The 12,624-nt window shown below is 35.5% G+C and overlaps 1 protein-coding gene across 2 annotated transcripts in view; it reads right to left on the bottom strand.

The window, feature by feature from the left end:
• TNKS2 (tankyrase 2) overlaps positions 1 to 12,624 on the bottom strand; it is a 65,887-nt gene that overhangs the window by 6,265 nt on the left and 46,998 nt on the right. For both annotated transcript variants that reach the window (XM_032245551.1, XM_032245550.1), the window contains 7 exons: positions 10,017 to 10,269; positions 9,197 to 9,279; positions 8,085 to 8,205; positions 5,287 to 5,384; positions 4,757 to 4,831; positions 2,913 to 3,018; positions 823 to 1,009 (listed from right to left, as the gene is read on the bottom strand). In XM_032245551.1, the coding sequence (XP_032101442.1) occupies positions 823 to 1,009; positions 2,913 to 3,018; positions 4,757 to 4,831; positions 5,287 to 5,384; positions 8,085 to 8,205; positions 9,197 to 9,279; positions 10,017 to 10,269 (923 nt within the window). The remainder of the gene's footprint in view (positions 1 to 822; positions 1,010 to 2,912; positions 3,019 to 4,756; positions 4,832 to 5,286; positions 5,385 to 8,084; positions 8,206 to 9,196; positions 9,280 to 10,016; positions 10,270 to 12,624) is intronic.

The following is a 12,624-nucleotide window of genomic DNA, read 5'->3' on the forward strand; positions in this document are numbered from 1 at the left end:
TAGGGGTTTTTTCTAGATCAGTGGTCAGAAATACAGCGTCACATCTGGGAACCTGGTAGATACTCGAATTCTAAAGCCCCACCCCAGATCCACTAAATCAGCAACTGAGGAGGTGGCGTCTAAGAATCTGTTTAAATAAGCCCTCCAGGTGATTCTGATGCTTGATAAACTATGCTCTATATGTTCAATAAGCAGTGCCCTAACTGTGGAATAAATCTCAGGAATTAATCTTATTGGATTTTTCAAATGGCATAATTTTTTGCCTATAAGGATTTTTACAAGTTAGGGCCAAGTTACTGAAATGATTTTTAACAAGTGAGTTAGAACAGGTAATTAAAAGTGGAAAAAAAGTACAAAGTAGTTATTTGATTATTATTTGCTTTCAAAAAGGATAGATGTTTTAATTGTAAGTTCTAACGGTAAACTGAGGATTAGGACTCAGGCACTGCCATAAAACAAACTCGGCAAATAATGCCATTTTAGCATCTGAATACTAGATTTTTGAAGAGTCCACAGAGTCCTATAATATTCAAGGACTACAATAAAGCCTCCTTCATGCCTAATGTTACTTTCTACTCAGTATGCTTCAAGGCAGCAGGTATTCTAATGATTAGTTAAATAGGTCAAATGCTTACATTATAATTGGCCTATACAGATCATTTAATAATTATTAGCAATTATAATCAGTGAGAGGGCCTAAAGCAACCTAAAACATGCCTAGCTTGCATTCTTAAGGCTGTCCAACATAATGCTTTGCTCTAAAAAATGTAACTAGTTCTTATCTGATTATTATAAAAATAATGAGAACAAGTGATGTCTTACCTGTGGCAAATGTAACAAGATCTGTCTTTGTGAACTGGACACCCAGTACCTCCTCCAATTCCATATACATATTGATTGCTTTTGGAAGAGTTTTCAGCAAAATAGATGCCAGCTCCAAACATGCCACCTATGTATGCATGCCTTTCATCAAAGCCTTTGTGGATAATTGCATTCACAAAAGGAGACCCTGAAATACATATAGATGGATAACAACAATTTAAAATTTATCTTAAAAGTAAAAAACTAGTTTCTTAGAAACAGAATTCTTAAATATACAGCCCCACCACAATAAAGCCAGAACAAAAAAGGGTAACCAGTTAACTGTCAGCCAGCTTACTATTTTAGAATAAAGAACTGCTAACATCAATTAATGTTTCTAATAGGATGCTGGTTCATGTGCTATAATAAGGACACAGGTTGAACTAGAAAAACAGATTACTTGAAATATCAGTGCAAGAGTTATCAATGTCAGACTGAAAATCCATACAAATCTGAAACCAAGAGTCTCATAATTCACTTTAGATAGCAAAGCTAAATGCAGTTAGGTCTTACGATGATGGCCTATGCCTGTGTGCTTTTTTTTTAAGCCATCAAGTGGCCCAGGTAGTTCACATTCTTTTTTTTTTTCAGATGGAGTCTTGCTCTGTGGCCTAGGCTGGAGTGCAGTAGCACTCTGCACCCTCTGCCTCCTGGGTTCAAGCAATTCTCCTGTCTTAGCCTCCTGAGTAGCTGAGACTACAGGTGCACACTACCACGCCCAGTTAATTTTTGTATTTTTAGTAGAGATGGGGTTTCACCATTTTGGTCAGGCTGGTCTTGAACTCCTGACCTCAGGCGATCCACCCAACTCAGCCTCCCAAAGTGCTGGGATTACAGGTTTGAGCCACTGCACCTGGCCCAACTTTCACATTCTTATTCTCTTTCTTATACCTCTTCTCTGTCTTCTATCCTTCCACTTCTGCCTTTCGTCAACTGCTTTACAAGGTTCTATCTGCAAATGTGGTACTTTCTCTTACTCCTTGCACATTGACTTCTTTTTCCTCTTTCCTTGGGAGTGGAGTAGAGTGGGAGACGGTAAAAGTAAAAAACCCACAGCTAATTCATTTATCAAGATCACATTCCCTGCCCACAGAGATACAGGAAAATACACTGAATTCTACTTTACAGAAATACAGATGAATAGAATCACTTTTTGAGTTAACTTGAGAAAACCAAAATTATTTATATTACAAATTAGAAAAACCACATTATAACCATCAAGTTAATAGACAAATATTATGCTCTGGGTCAAGAGATTAGCCTGATGATTATTTAGGGTTTTGGAATAAGGAGGGCTATTTAGATACTGCACATGAATCCATTCTGTTACTACCATTCTCTGAGGGTATTATGAAGTTTCTTGTGTTTTAGAGAACTTTGCAGGTCTCTAACATTTTTCTGCAATCAAGAACAAGTGAAGAAACAGGCTAGAACTACTATGGGTTATGTGTCTGAAGGCCTGATAAATACTACATTAATATATTTAACTCCGCTAAAATCTGAAGGACTAATCAACAGCTGTCAGCTTATAATACAAAAAACCACAAAAATCCAAGAATAATAAGTAATTGTGCTTTCAATTCAATTCTATAGTTATCAGAAACTTCTACAGGTTCAATAACAACGGCTCTTTTCACATTGTATGGGTTTGATACTTAGAATAAAAATCAGAATAGGATGTATACCTTCTTTTGAGGTGATTCCCAGGTCTTATTTTATTTTTAATTCAATCAATTAGTTAAAACACAAAATTTCTTAGAGTGACCATAAGCAAAATTTACTATTTAAAGAAAAAAGGAAAAGACAGTCAACACTCCCATTTCTCTCTATTCTTTACCGTGGTAATCTTATTTAAAAACAATCCATTATAAAATATACAAATTCAAAAGAAGTTGAAAATATGAATATAAACGTAAAATTTACAGAAATACTAGGTTTATTTTAAAAGAATGACATAAAGAATATACAGGCTTATTATTATTTCACATCCAAACCAAAAAAACTATCCTAATGTGGAGGACAGTGGTAGAGTTTGGGGAGAGGACTCTTACCATGAAATAGCATTCGTTCATTGGCATGGTTGTGGTTTTCTTCAGAAACTTCTTTTCTCCTGTGAGTATATCTTTCCCATAGTTTCTTGTTACAAACCTTCTGAATCTACACAAAATAAGCCAGTAAAATCAAACCTTTATGTCTTTATAATTACTTACTGACTTCTTCAACTAAACCAAAGATAGGTCATACTTTTAGCTAGAAGGTAGGCAAAACTTTTCTCTGAAATATAAAATGTGTTAATAAACTAAAAATACCTTGTCCCAACCATTAAGTTAGAAGTATAGCTACATTTTGGAGATTAAAAAATTCAAAGAAAAAAAGGCTATATGTGAAGGTCAAGAATACTGTTAACTTATTAAAATACTTCCATTCTCATTAACTTAAAACTATTACAAAAACACCTCCAAATCAGACATGCCAAGCTTTTTTCTGTACAAAGTACTAGAAAGAGTATTCTTTTCTCCCAATGTAACTGTCTCAGAGTACCATATTAATCTGTTTTAAATTAAGAATATTTGAAATAGTGTCCTCCCCCCACCCACAACACACACACACACACACAATTACTCCCTCGACCCTCTAATTCTGAAAATTTTTGTCTGGAGAAGATTTTAAGGTAGATGCTTGTCTCATTATGAATATTTCTAGGAACAAAATTCACAATCCTAGTGTTGTTTTTTAGCTGTGTTTAAAGGTGCTACAGCCCCCTGCTGGTCCCTAGAGCACACCTAGGAGCTGATGGTTTTATTCTTGACTCAATGCAAAATATTGCCACAGACGTAGTTAAGGACCATAACTGTCATAAATAAATCTCATTTACACATTAAAAAGAAACAAAGAAACCCTGTTTCATCACTGAAAAATTTTTCATTAAACATTACATGAAAATATCTTTATTACAAGAAGAAAAGTGTATCTTTCTCAAATCCAACTACTTTAGAAATCAAACACACAACCTCTCTCCTGCTCTCACTCTTAACAAAACTTCACACATATTGTTAATGCTTGTAGTCAAAGTGGACTTGACTGAAATGTACCTGAATAGGCATGCATTTGTCTGATTAAATATTATACTCATAGTATGTTATGAAACAGTAATACATTACAGCTGATTTTATGCCGTTCAGAGTTTAACATCTGTGTATCAGAAAGGCATTTGCCACATTTTAATTCTAACCTTATGTCTCATTTTTACAGTTATTAAGAATATACTGCATCAATGTAGTTAATACAAATTCATTATTCATTAAGTATGGTGTGAAGTTTTGATTGCTGTAGTTCTAGAAAAACATAATGTTACAAAAGTTCCTAAGAAGAGTAACTAAAATCAGTAAGATAGAATGGTCATTAAATGACTCAAAACATTTCTAAAAGACTGTTTTTTTTTTTTTTTCTCCAAAAGATGAAGAGAGGGTATTATTAAAGTTTATAAAAGGGTGATATATCTGGGGACTTTGAGAAACCTGGAGTAGTCAATCAGTATAAAAAAATAACCATTCTATGGCTATAAAGATGGTATCTGCCACAGAAAAATTTAGCTTTGTTATAATAGAGTACTTTATATAAAGTCTTGAACCTATAGCATTTATCATTACCCCAAGATAAAGCATAACCCATAAACTTGAATATGTTCAGCAAGAATTATTATCCATTATTAAAAATAGTAGAGGGATTTGGAGAATATTAACCTTCCAAGGGTTAAATTCTTCCCCAAAACAGTCTCTGATCATGAGTCAAGGACTTACTAGGCTAGATAGATTATACTCTTATGAAAGTTACTCATGGCTTCAGGCTTTGAAAACTATGGTCTCAGAAAACTTTATTTTCACTAATTTATTACCTTGAGAATATTGTATCTATTGAAGATTCCACCTGCATGACCTCCATCTCTGTGCTCTCGAACTGTACTTTGCATCTGATGGAAAAATGGTTTGAAATATATGTGCATTAGCATTTGTGTATTTTCTGATTTGGTGAACATGGTTCTTGACTCATCTGACCCTATTTTTGAGAATACGAAACGGGTTTGAACATTTTTGTTATTCAAAGAATATGAGGGCTGGGGATGGTGGCCCACTTTAGGAGGCTGAAGCAGGCAGACTGCGTGAGCTCAGCAGTTCAAGACCAGCCTGGGCAACATGGCAAAACCCCGTCTCTACTAAAAATACAAAACAAAAACAAAAACAACAAAAAAGAAGAACATGAGTTTTATAAATTCATGAGTAATATGTTCTAGAGGCAGTTATTAGAAAACAATTATTTATAGGTCAAAATTATATAATGCAAACTAAAGGAAGAAAAAGAAGCCAGAGGATACAAGGTGAACTAAACATACAAAGCCAGCCTACTATTGAAGGTATATGAACATACCTCTTCCTCCACAGACTGAAACTCTTTATCATCAAGAGACAGATCTATGAGAATTGTTCCACTACCACAGGTGTTCAAAGTTAAATATGGGTTAAGACCTATGAAACAAAATTTGAAGGTAGAAAAATAAATTGCCAAAAAACAATGAACATCAAAACCAAAAATAACCACCTAATTTTTCTGATGCTTACTACCAATTTTAAAAAACATTTTATACTATGATAATTTAGCTATTTAGAAAGGCTGAAAGTACAGAGTTCCTATGTACGCTTCACCCACTTTCCCCCTAATGTTACCATTTTATAACCATAGCACATTTGTCAAAACTGATTAAATTATAGAAGTCATTTTTTTTTTTTTTCCACCAGTTTTCCCCACTAGTGTTCTTTTTTTTTGTTTTGGGATCAAAACCATTACACCACATTTTGACCCTGTGGAAATATTTCGGAAAATCTTTCTCTTTATCTCCTATTCTTAATGAGTTTGTAACACATTTTCTTCTTCAAATTACTTCCTTTGCTAACTACACAGGCCTTTCAACATTTATCTTTCTTCTTTGTAAATATGAGGAAGAATTATGACAGAAACTTGCAGAGTCTCAGGTAATTTTAAATCACCCTAGAATGAGAAATCCATAGTTTACCACCTATTGAATGTATACTCTGTCCCATAACAGATTGTTTACCTCAGCAATGAATTTGTGATGTTTTCCAAATGTCAATGACCAAGATAATCATATATATTTTTGTATCTTTACTTGTACAGAAGCTTTTAAAATTGGATTTTAAACAGAATTTTCTAATTCCTTTGATATATTTGTAGCACAACTTTCTCCTTTAATCTCTACAACAATATCTCCAACACCGCTGTTTTCCTGTGTAGGGGCCAAATCCTTTACTGCTGGGTCAGTGCATGAAGTTTGTCTCTGGAGCTGAAGAGCACTATTGTGGTTCTAAGCTATAGTCTGAAGAACAGGACTACTACCAACATGCAATGTTAATAAACACAGTGGCCGAACTGCAATATCTTTAAGGATTATGAAGGGCATATGGAGAGTATTTTACAGAAAAAAGACTGTGACAAATGCTTGACTAAGGCATCTGCAACATATGCAAGAAGATGTTTATCAATACTGAAAGATCAGTATGGTACTAGTCATCTATTGACTTGATGCACTGAATAAAAGGTAAAGCTGTTAAGTCAGCATGACAGATTGTTAGAAGATCATCACAGGCAGCTACCAGTTCCACTTTGTAAATTAGGTAGAAGTATGGAATCCCTGTTGGTTGACTAACATCAGGTTGGGGAAAAAAAAAAAAAAGAATCCAGGCTTTGAATGAACATATGGAAGGTGGTAACTTTATGTAGGAAAGTGATCCTGATATGCCAGATCAGACATGACATTTTGTCTCATGACGTTTCTCCTTCATATAGGAATGAATGTTCCTATCCAAATGTAGCTGGATGTATCAGAGTGACTACAGGACCAGAGGTGGCATGAAAGTACCTCTGCCATTTGGAGGCAATGTATCTATTTCTGTTATTGAGTCTTTCAGCTTTTCAGAACAGCCCTAATACCTAAGATATGTTTAATATACAAATACTGCCAACTTTTCTTTTCTACCCTGCCTCTTTCCCAAAAGACTCTTGTTATCCTAATACTCCATCATAATCTTATCATACCAGATCAGTATTATTCCAGTAGAGTCACAATGATGGTCTACAACTGAGGGTTCTAGTTCCTCATTTTTAGTGCTAATTATATTGTATGTTAATATTCCCGGAAGCCATGGATTTTTCCTCCTCTTTATCTTATAAAAATTTGTCCTCTATACTAGAAAAAGCCAAGACTATATTGCACTTTAAATATCTTGTCCTAGTCCCTATCAGGCAGTGAAATACATCTACTTTTAATTAAGCTTATTCTATAATACCAGTTGAAAGTATTCCTTAGCTTGAATCACCTACATTTTTAGAAGTGCTCTTACTTCTTCAGAGGTGGACCCCATCCTGGCTGGCATACATTCTTTCCCAAAAATACCTTCATTTTTACTAATGGAGGTTTCTCTTTAACCCCAGCTGTACAGCTAGGACATTCAATTATTGGATATTTTTGACCCCAGGATACATCACTCCCAGTTTAACAATAAAGTTAAATGTGGTTTTGACACTTAATTTACCTTTTTATACCCATACCTGGTACAGATAAAATGTTAACATCTGCTGAATAAATGCAATTTGCATTTTCCTTACGTGCCAACATTAAGGAGAAATAAAAATATTATTCAACTTTGTTTTGTTTAATTTCCTCAGTTGCAACATTACTGTTTTTCAGTATTTTCCAGTATTTTCATCCCAAATGCTTAAAATTTTATCTATGTATAGAGGTCTGTTACAGTATTTTAAGGGTTAGCCTGAACACTTAGTCATTATCTATTATATTACCATAAGACATGAGATACTTAAGTTTCAGATCTTTACAATTATAAAATTTTAGAGCTAGAATAATGTCAGAAAATAATCCCAACTAACTTCCTTATTTTCAGGAGCTAAAACAATTCCCAAATTTCTGAATGATCCAGAAATTTTACTTAGGTTCACATCTTAGCAGCAGCAGCTCAGTAAGTTTAAGTTAGTAGCAGAGCTAAAACTTAATCCCAGTTTCCTGAATCCTAAATTAGTATTCTTCCTATTAAACAGATTCTCTCATACATATTTTTAAATTGTAATTTAGTACACCAAGGGTTGCCTTTATGCAAACTGTTAAATTGACAACAGCAATTATTAAAATAAAATACCTTGTTGTCCGGAGATAAGTCTCTCAACTCCTTTAATTAGTTTGTGTCTATGTCCATAAGCATTGATTCCAATCTCCTTCAGCTCTTTGTGCCCCATCTCAACTAATACATCCAAAGTGATCTTACACAAGAGGAGGAAACTATTTAGAATGCTTATGTGCTGAACAGTCATATACTGGTGCTCTCATAATACGTAAGATTCATACATTTACTCCAGGTTATTTTAAACATTTCGAAAAACGTTATTTCCATTTAGCATAAGAACCTGAGCAGAACTAAAATGCAAAACAAAAATGCACTTTCAAATTAACCACATTCAGGTATTTTATCTTTTCCATAAGACTTTTCTACCATCACTCTACATCCAACCCTATTTATAGAATGTCTTTCAATGGTTCCTTCCAAGTCTGGACTATGCCAAGTGGTACTTCTGCATCACTGTTCAAAGTAACCCTTTTACCTTTAATACAGTAATACATTATGGTTTCATGAAATTGAAGCCATTCTTTAAAATCCTGTTTTATTTACACATGTTCCATGAAGCTTTCTATGAAGAGTCCAGCTCACAGTAATCTCTTCCTTCTTCAAATTTCTAAAATCTATGCTAAAGCTTGAATTTTCATATGTTCTTATTCTAGTTCCCTAACTACACTGAAAGTTCCTTAGGGTGCAAATCTACAATAACACTGTTTTCTGAAAAACCACAAAAATCAGTAAATGTATTCTGTCAGAGTAGTTTAAACTAAGACTGCTTAGAAAAGCCCAGATATGGCTGGCATATTCATATACATTCCCATAGCAGCTAGAAAAGTGTCAGGCTTAAGAGAGAGAACTGAATAGAGACAGCTCAAGGATAACTTACTTCAATAACTGAATAAGCTAAACTTCCCATTCAAGAAAGCTATTTTACCATTACTACACAAGTCAATTGTGTGGTAATAAGCTAAATGAAAGTTTCAAGATCGAGCCAAATTAGAAGGCTGACTGATGTCATCTCTTAAAAAACATTCTCCCCCAATAGCTTACATGGTTCAGCTCATTTCAAGTTTGTTCCAAATTTTCCTTGAGCTTCCATAAAACACTAAACACAACAATATGATTCATCTACTCACCTGTTCTCTCTCAAATATATCCATTAGGTGCTCAAGTCCAAGATTCCTTACAAATTGAGTTATGCTAAAATCTACTCCTGGAACTGGGAGATAAAAAAAATCCAAAACAAATGGAATTTCACACCAGAATAATGTATTTCATCACTATAACAATAATGTCTTATTACTATATATGAAGAAAATAAAGATGAAGCAAAATATTTATAGCCGCTTAGGATATAATACTGAACAAGAAAAAGCTATACAATTTCAACATTAGAAAAAACAGTTAATCAATGGGGCAGTCTCAGTACTCCACATTGTTGCATAAGGTGAAATGAATTTTAACAGAAAAGGTTTACATCCAAAGAGTAGGTTAAGGGCTGGGAGTGGTGGCTCATGCCTGTAATCCCAGCACTTTGGGAGACCGAGGTGGGTGGATCACCTGAGGTCAAGAGTTTGAAACTGGCCTGGCCAACATGGTGAAACCCTATTTCTACTAAAAATACAAAAATTACCCGGGCGTGGTGGTGGATGCCTATAATCCCAGCTACTCGGGAGACTGAGGCAGGAGAATCACTTGAACCCTTGAGGCAGAGGTTGCAGTGAGCCAAGATCACACCACTGCATGCCAGCGTGGGTGACAAAAGGAAAATTCTGTCTCCAAAAAGAAAAAAAAAGAAAAAAAATAAAGCAATATAAGGATAAACCTTTTTAAGGCTATGTTAACTAATTTGATACTAATAGTTGTATTTAAAGTTAAAAATGACTTTTTAGCATTCCAAATGACAAATATGGGCTACAATACCAATGAGAAAGTTATTTTTGCAGAATGTCTCACCCTCCTTTTTCTCCAAACTGGAAGCACCCTCTGTTCCACTTGAACTAACTACTGAAGACAGTTCTGAAAAACTCCCAGATAAGTTGTCAAGACTGCTGGCTGCAGAAAGGCTTGATGGGCTAGGTGGACCTGATGAGAGAGCATCTGCAGTGGCTCCTGGGCTTCTTACACCATTGAGCACTTGAGGCTTGTAACAAGAAGGCAGAACAGAAGGGGGCATGGCTGCTGTCAGAAGAGCGCTGACATCATCTGCCTAGGGTATGTGCCAGAGACAAAATCTGCCATAAGCAAGTTTTAAATTACTATTATACCTAATAAAATATACTTAAAAATATGATGAAACCTAGCAATTTGTGCCAGGATCATCACAATGAAGGATTATTCATTTTAAAAAGTGAAGCAAATAGGTTAATACAGGTCAAACATCCCAAGTCTGAATTTTTTAAAATGTTGATGTAAAGCTCAAAGGAAGTGTTCATTGTAGCACCTTGGATTTCAGATTTTGGGATCAGGGATGCTCAATAGTAAACATAATGCAAGTATTTCAAAATCTGAAAAAGGAATCCAAAAGCCGAAACATATCTGGTCCTAAGCATTTCCGATAAGGGATATTCAATCTGTATCCAGCTAAACTGTTATTAAAATATAAGACATAATTGAGAACATCTCTTCCAATACACATATAATCAAAATATAACTTAAATGTGGCAATAATTCTGATATTATGACCGAGAAACACAATAAATTACAGAAATACCAAATTTAAAAGGTAAGAGCTTTTAATCCTATTGTGGTTATTCTGAACTAACTCAACCTACATGGAACTTTAGCAAACAGAATCGTTTGCATTTCCCGAAAAATACCCAGCAATATATTTGTTCCTCAAAATTGAAAGCTTTTTGGAGAGGAGGTGGGTAGGAAAGATAATCCTTTTAATCAAATCTGCTAGAACGGGGCCGGGTGTAGTGGCTTATGCCTGTAATCCCAGCGCTTTGGGAGGCCGAGGCGGGTGGATCGCTAGAGGTCAGGACCAGCCTGGCCAACATGGTGAAACTCTGTCTCTACTAAAAATACAAAAATTATTAGCCAGGTGTGGTGGCACATGACTGTAATTCCAGCTACTTGGGAGGCTGAGGCAGGAGAATCATTTGAACCTGGGAGGTGGAGCTTGGAGTGAGCCAAGATCGTGGCCACTGCACTCCAGCCTGGGTGACAGAGCAAGACTCTGTCTCAAAAAACAAAAAAACCTGCTAGAATGGAAAAAAGTCCCCACATTTACTGGTACATTAATTTGTTTAATTAGTAATATATACTATTCTTTCATAATGTTCAACTAATATTCAGCAAGGAATAAATCAGTACTTGTTTCATAGTCATTTGTTCTGCCTATTCCAGTCATCACCTTTCTCTTCCCCCAGTCTGTGCAGTCCCATGGCACTCAGTTTATATATGACATTTGTTTATAATAATAGTATAATTTACTGAGTGCTTTTTATACACCTGATACCATGCCAAAGACATTAAGTAAATTACCCCGTTTAATTCTCACATTAACCAGATACATTTTACCCTGATTTACAGATGAGGTAACTAAGTTTAGAGGTTAGGCAATTCGTAAGACTGTACAATTTAAGTGGTGGAGCTGGAATTCTAGGCCTGGTCTGTCTGACTCTAAAGCCTTTGTATGTTCTCTAGAGCATTTTGCTTCACTGTCACTTAATTATATCTGGCTGATGAACATATGGGTGGAATGAATTCCAAATGTTCACTTTTAAGGTAGTTTGGAACTAGAAAGACATTTCCCTGAAGAGATAATGTTGCAAATATGGCCGGTTGTTAGGGGCTGAGAAAAATCTACTGAAGCTCCAGTGGAGCTGAACTACATCAGTTTCTTACTGTAACTTGTTAACAATGGAATCTCTCTCAGTAGAAAGCAGTCTGCAGAAATTATTCCCCTTCCTTCCCATCTCAAAAAGAATTCCTTCTTCCTTTCCTTCCACTGTGTCCTCAGTGGTAGTCAATGTCCTCAGTGGTACAGGCAGAGAGAGGCATCTGCTTTAGTGCCCAAAGCAGAGGTGGAAGGTTCAGTGGGAGCTCCTAAACCTGCTCCATGCTCTGGAGGAGTGGAAGGGAACACAGGACCTTCACAGGAAAGTGGGTAATATGCTTGTTTCATGAACAGTTAAGGTAGGGTGAGCAATAAGAACTCTGGGATGAGGCAATGTGGGAGGAAAAGGAATCTCTACTGGCAGCAGGTGCTTTGCAGCTTTGTGGCTGCACCCTGGGGGCAATGTTCCCAGTTAGGGCTGTGTGTAAGACCCATAGTCTCTACCATCTTGTGCTGCACTGTAAGTAACAGTATTCTCTGAGGGCCTGGGCCTGTTTAGTTTCCTAACTAACATAAATAGTTATATCATGTACTTATTTTTCCTATTTCCAAAGTACTTGGTATACAAGTATTGATCATTCTATTCTACAGAAAAATAATTACTCTATAATTCTATTTTATATATATACATATATATACACACATATATATATATACTTTTTTTTTTGAGACCAAGTCTCGCTCTTGTCACCCAGGCTGGAGTGCAATGGCACAAACTCA

This window comes from Sapajus apella, unplaced genomic scaffold (genome assembly GCF_009761245.1).
Source record: "Sapajus apella isolate SASKATOON/1434 unplaced genomic scaffold, GSC_monkey_1.0 scaffold58, whole genome shotgun sequence".
Classification (NCBI taxonomy): domain Eukaryota; kingdom Metazoa; phylum Chordata; class Mammalia; order Primates; family Cebidae; genus Sapajus; species Sapajus apella.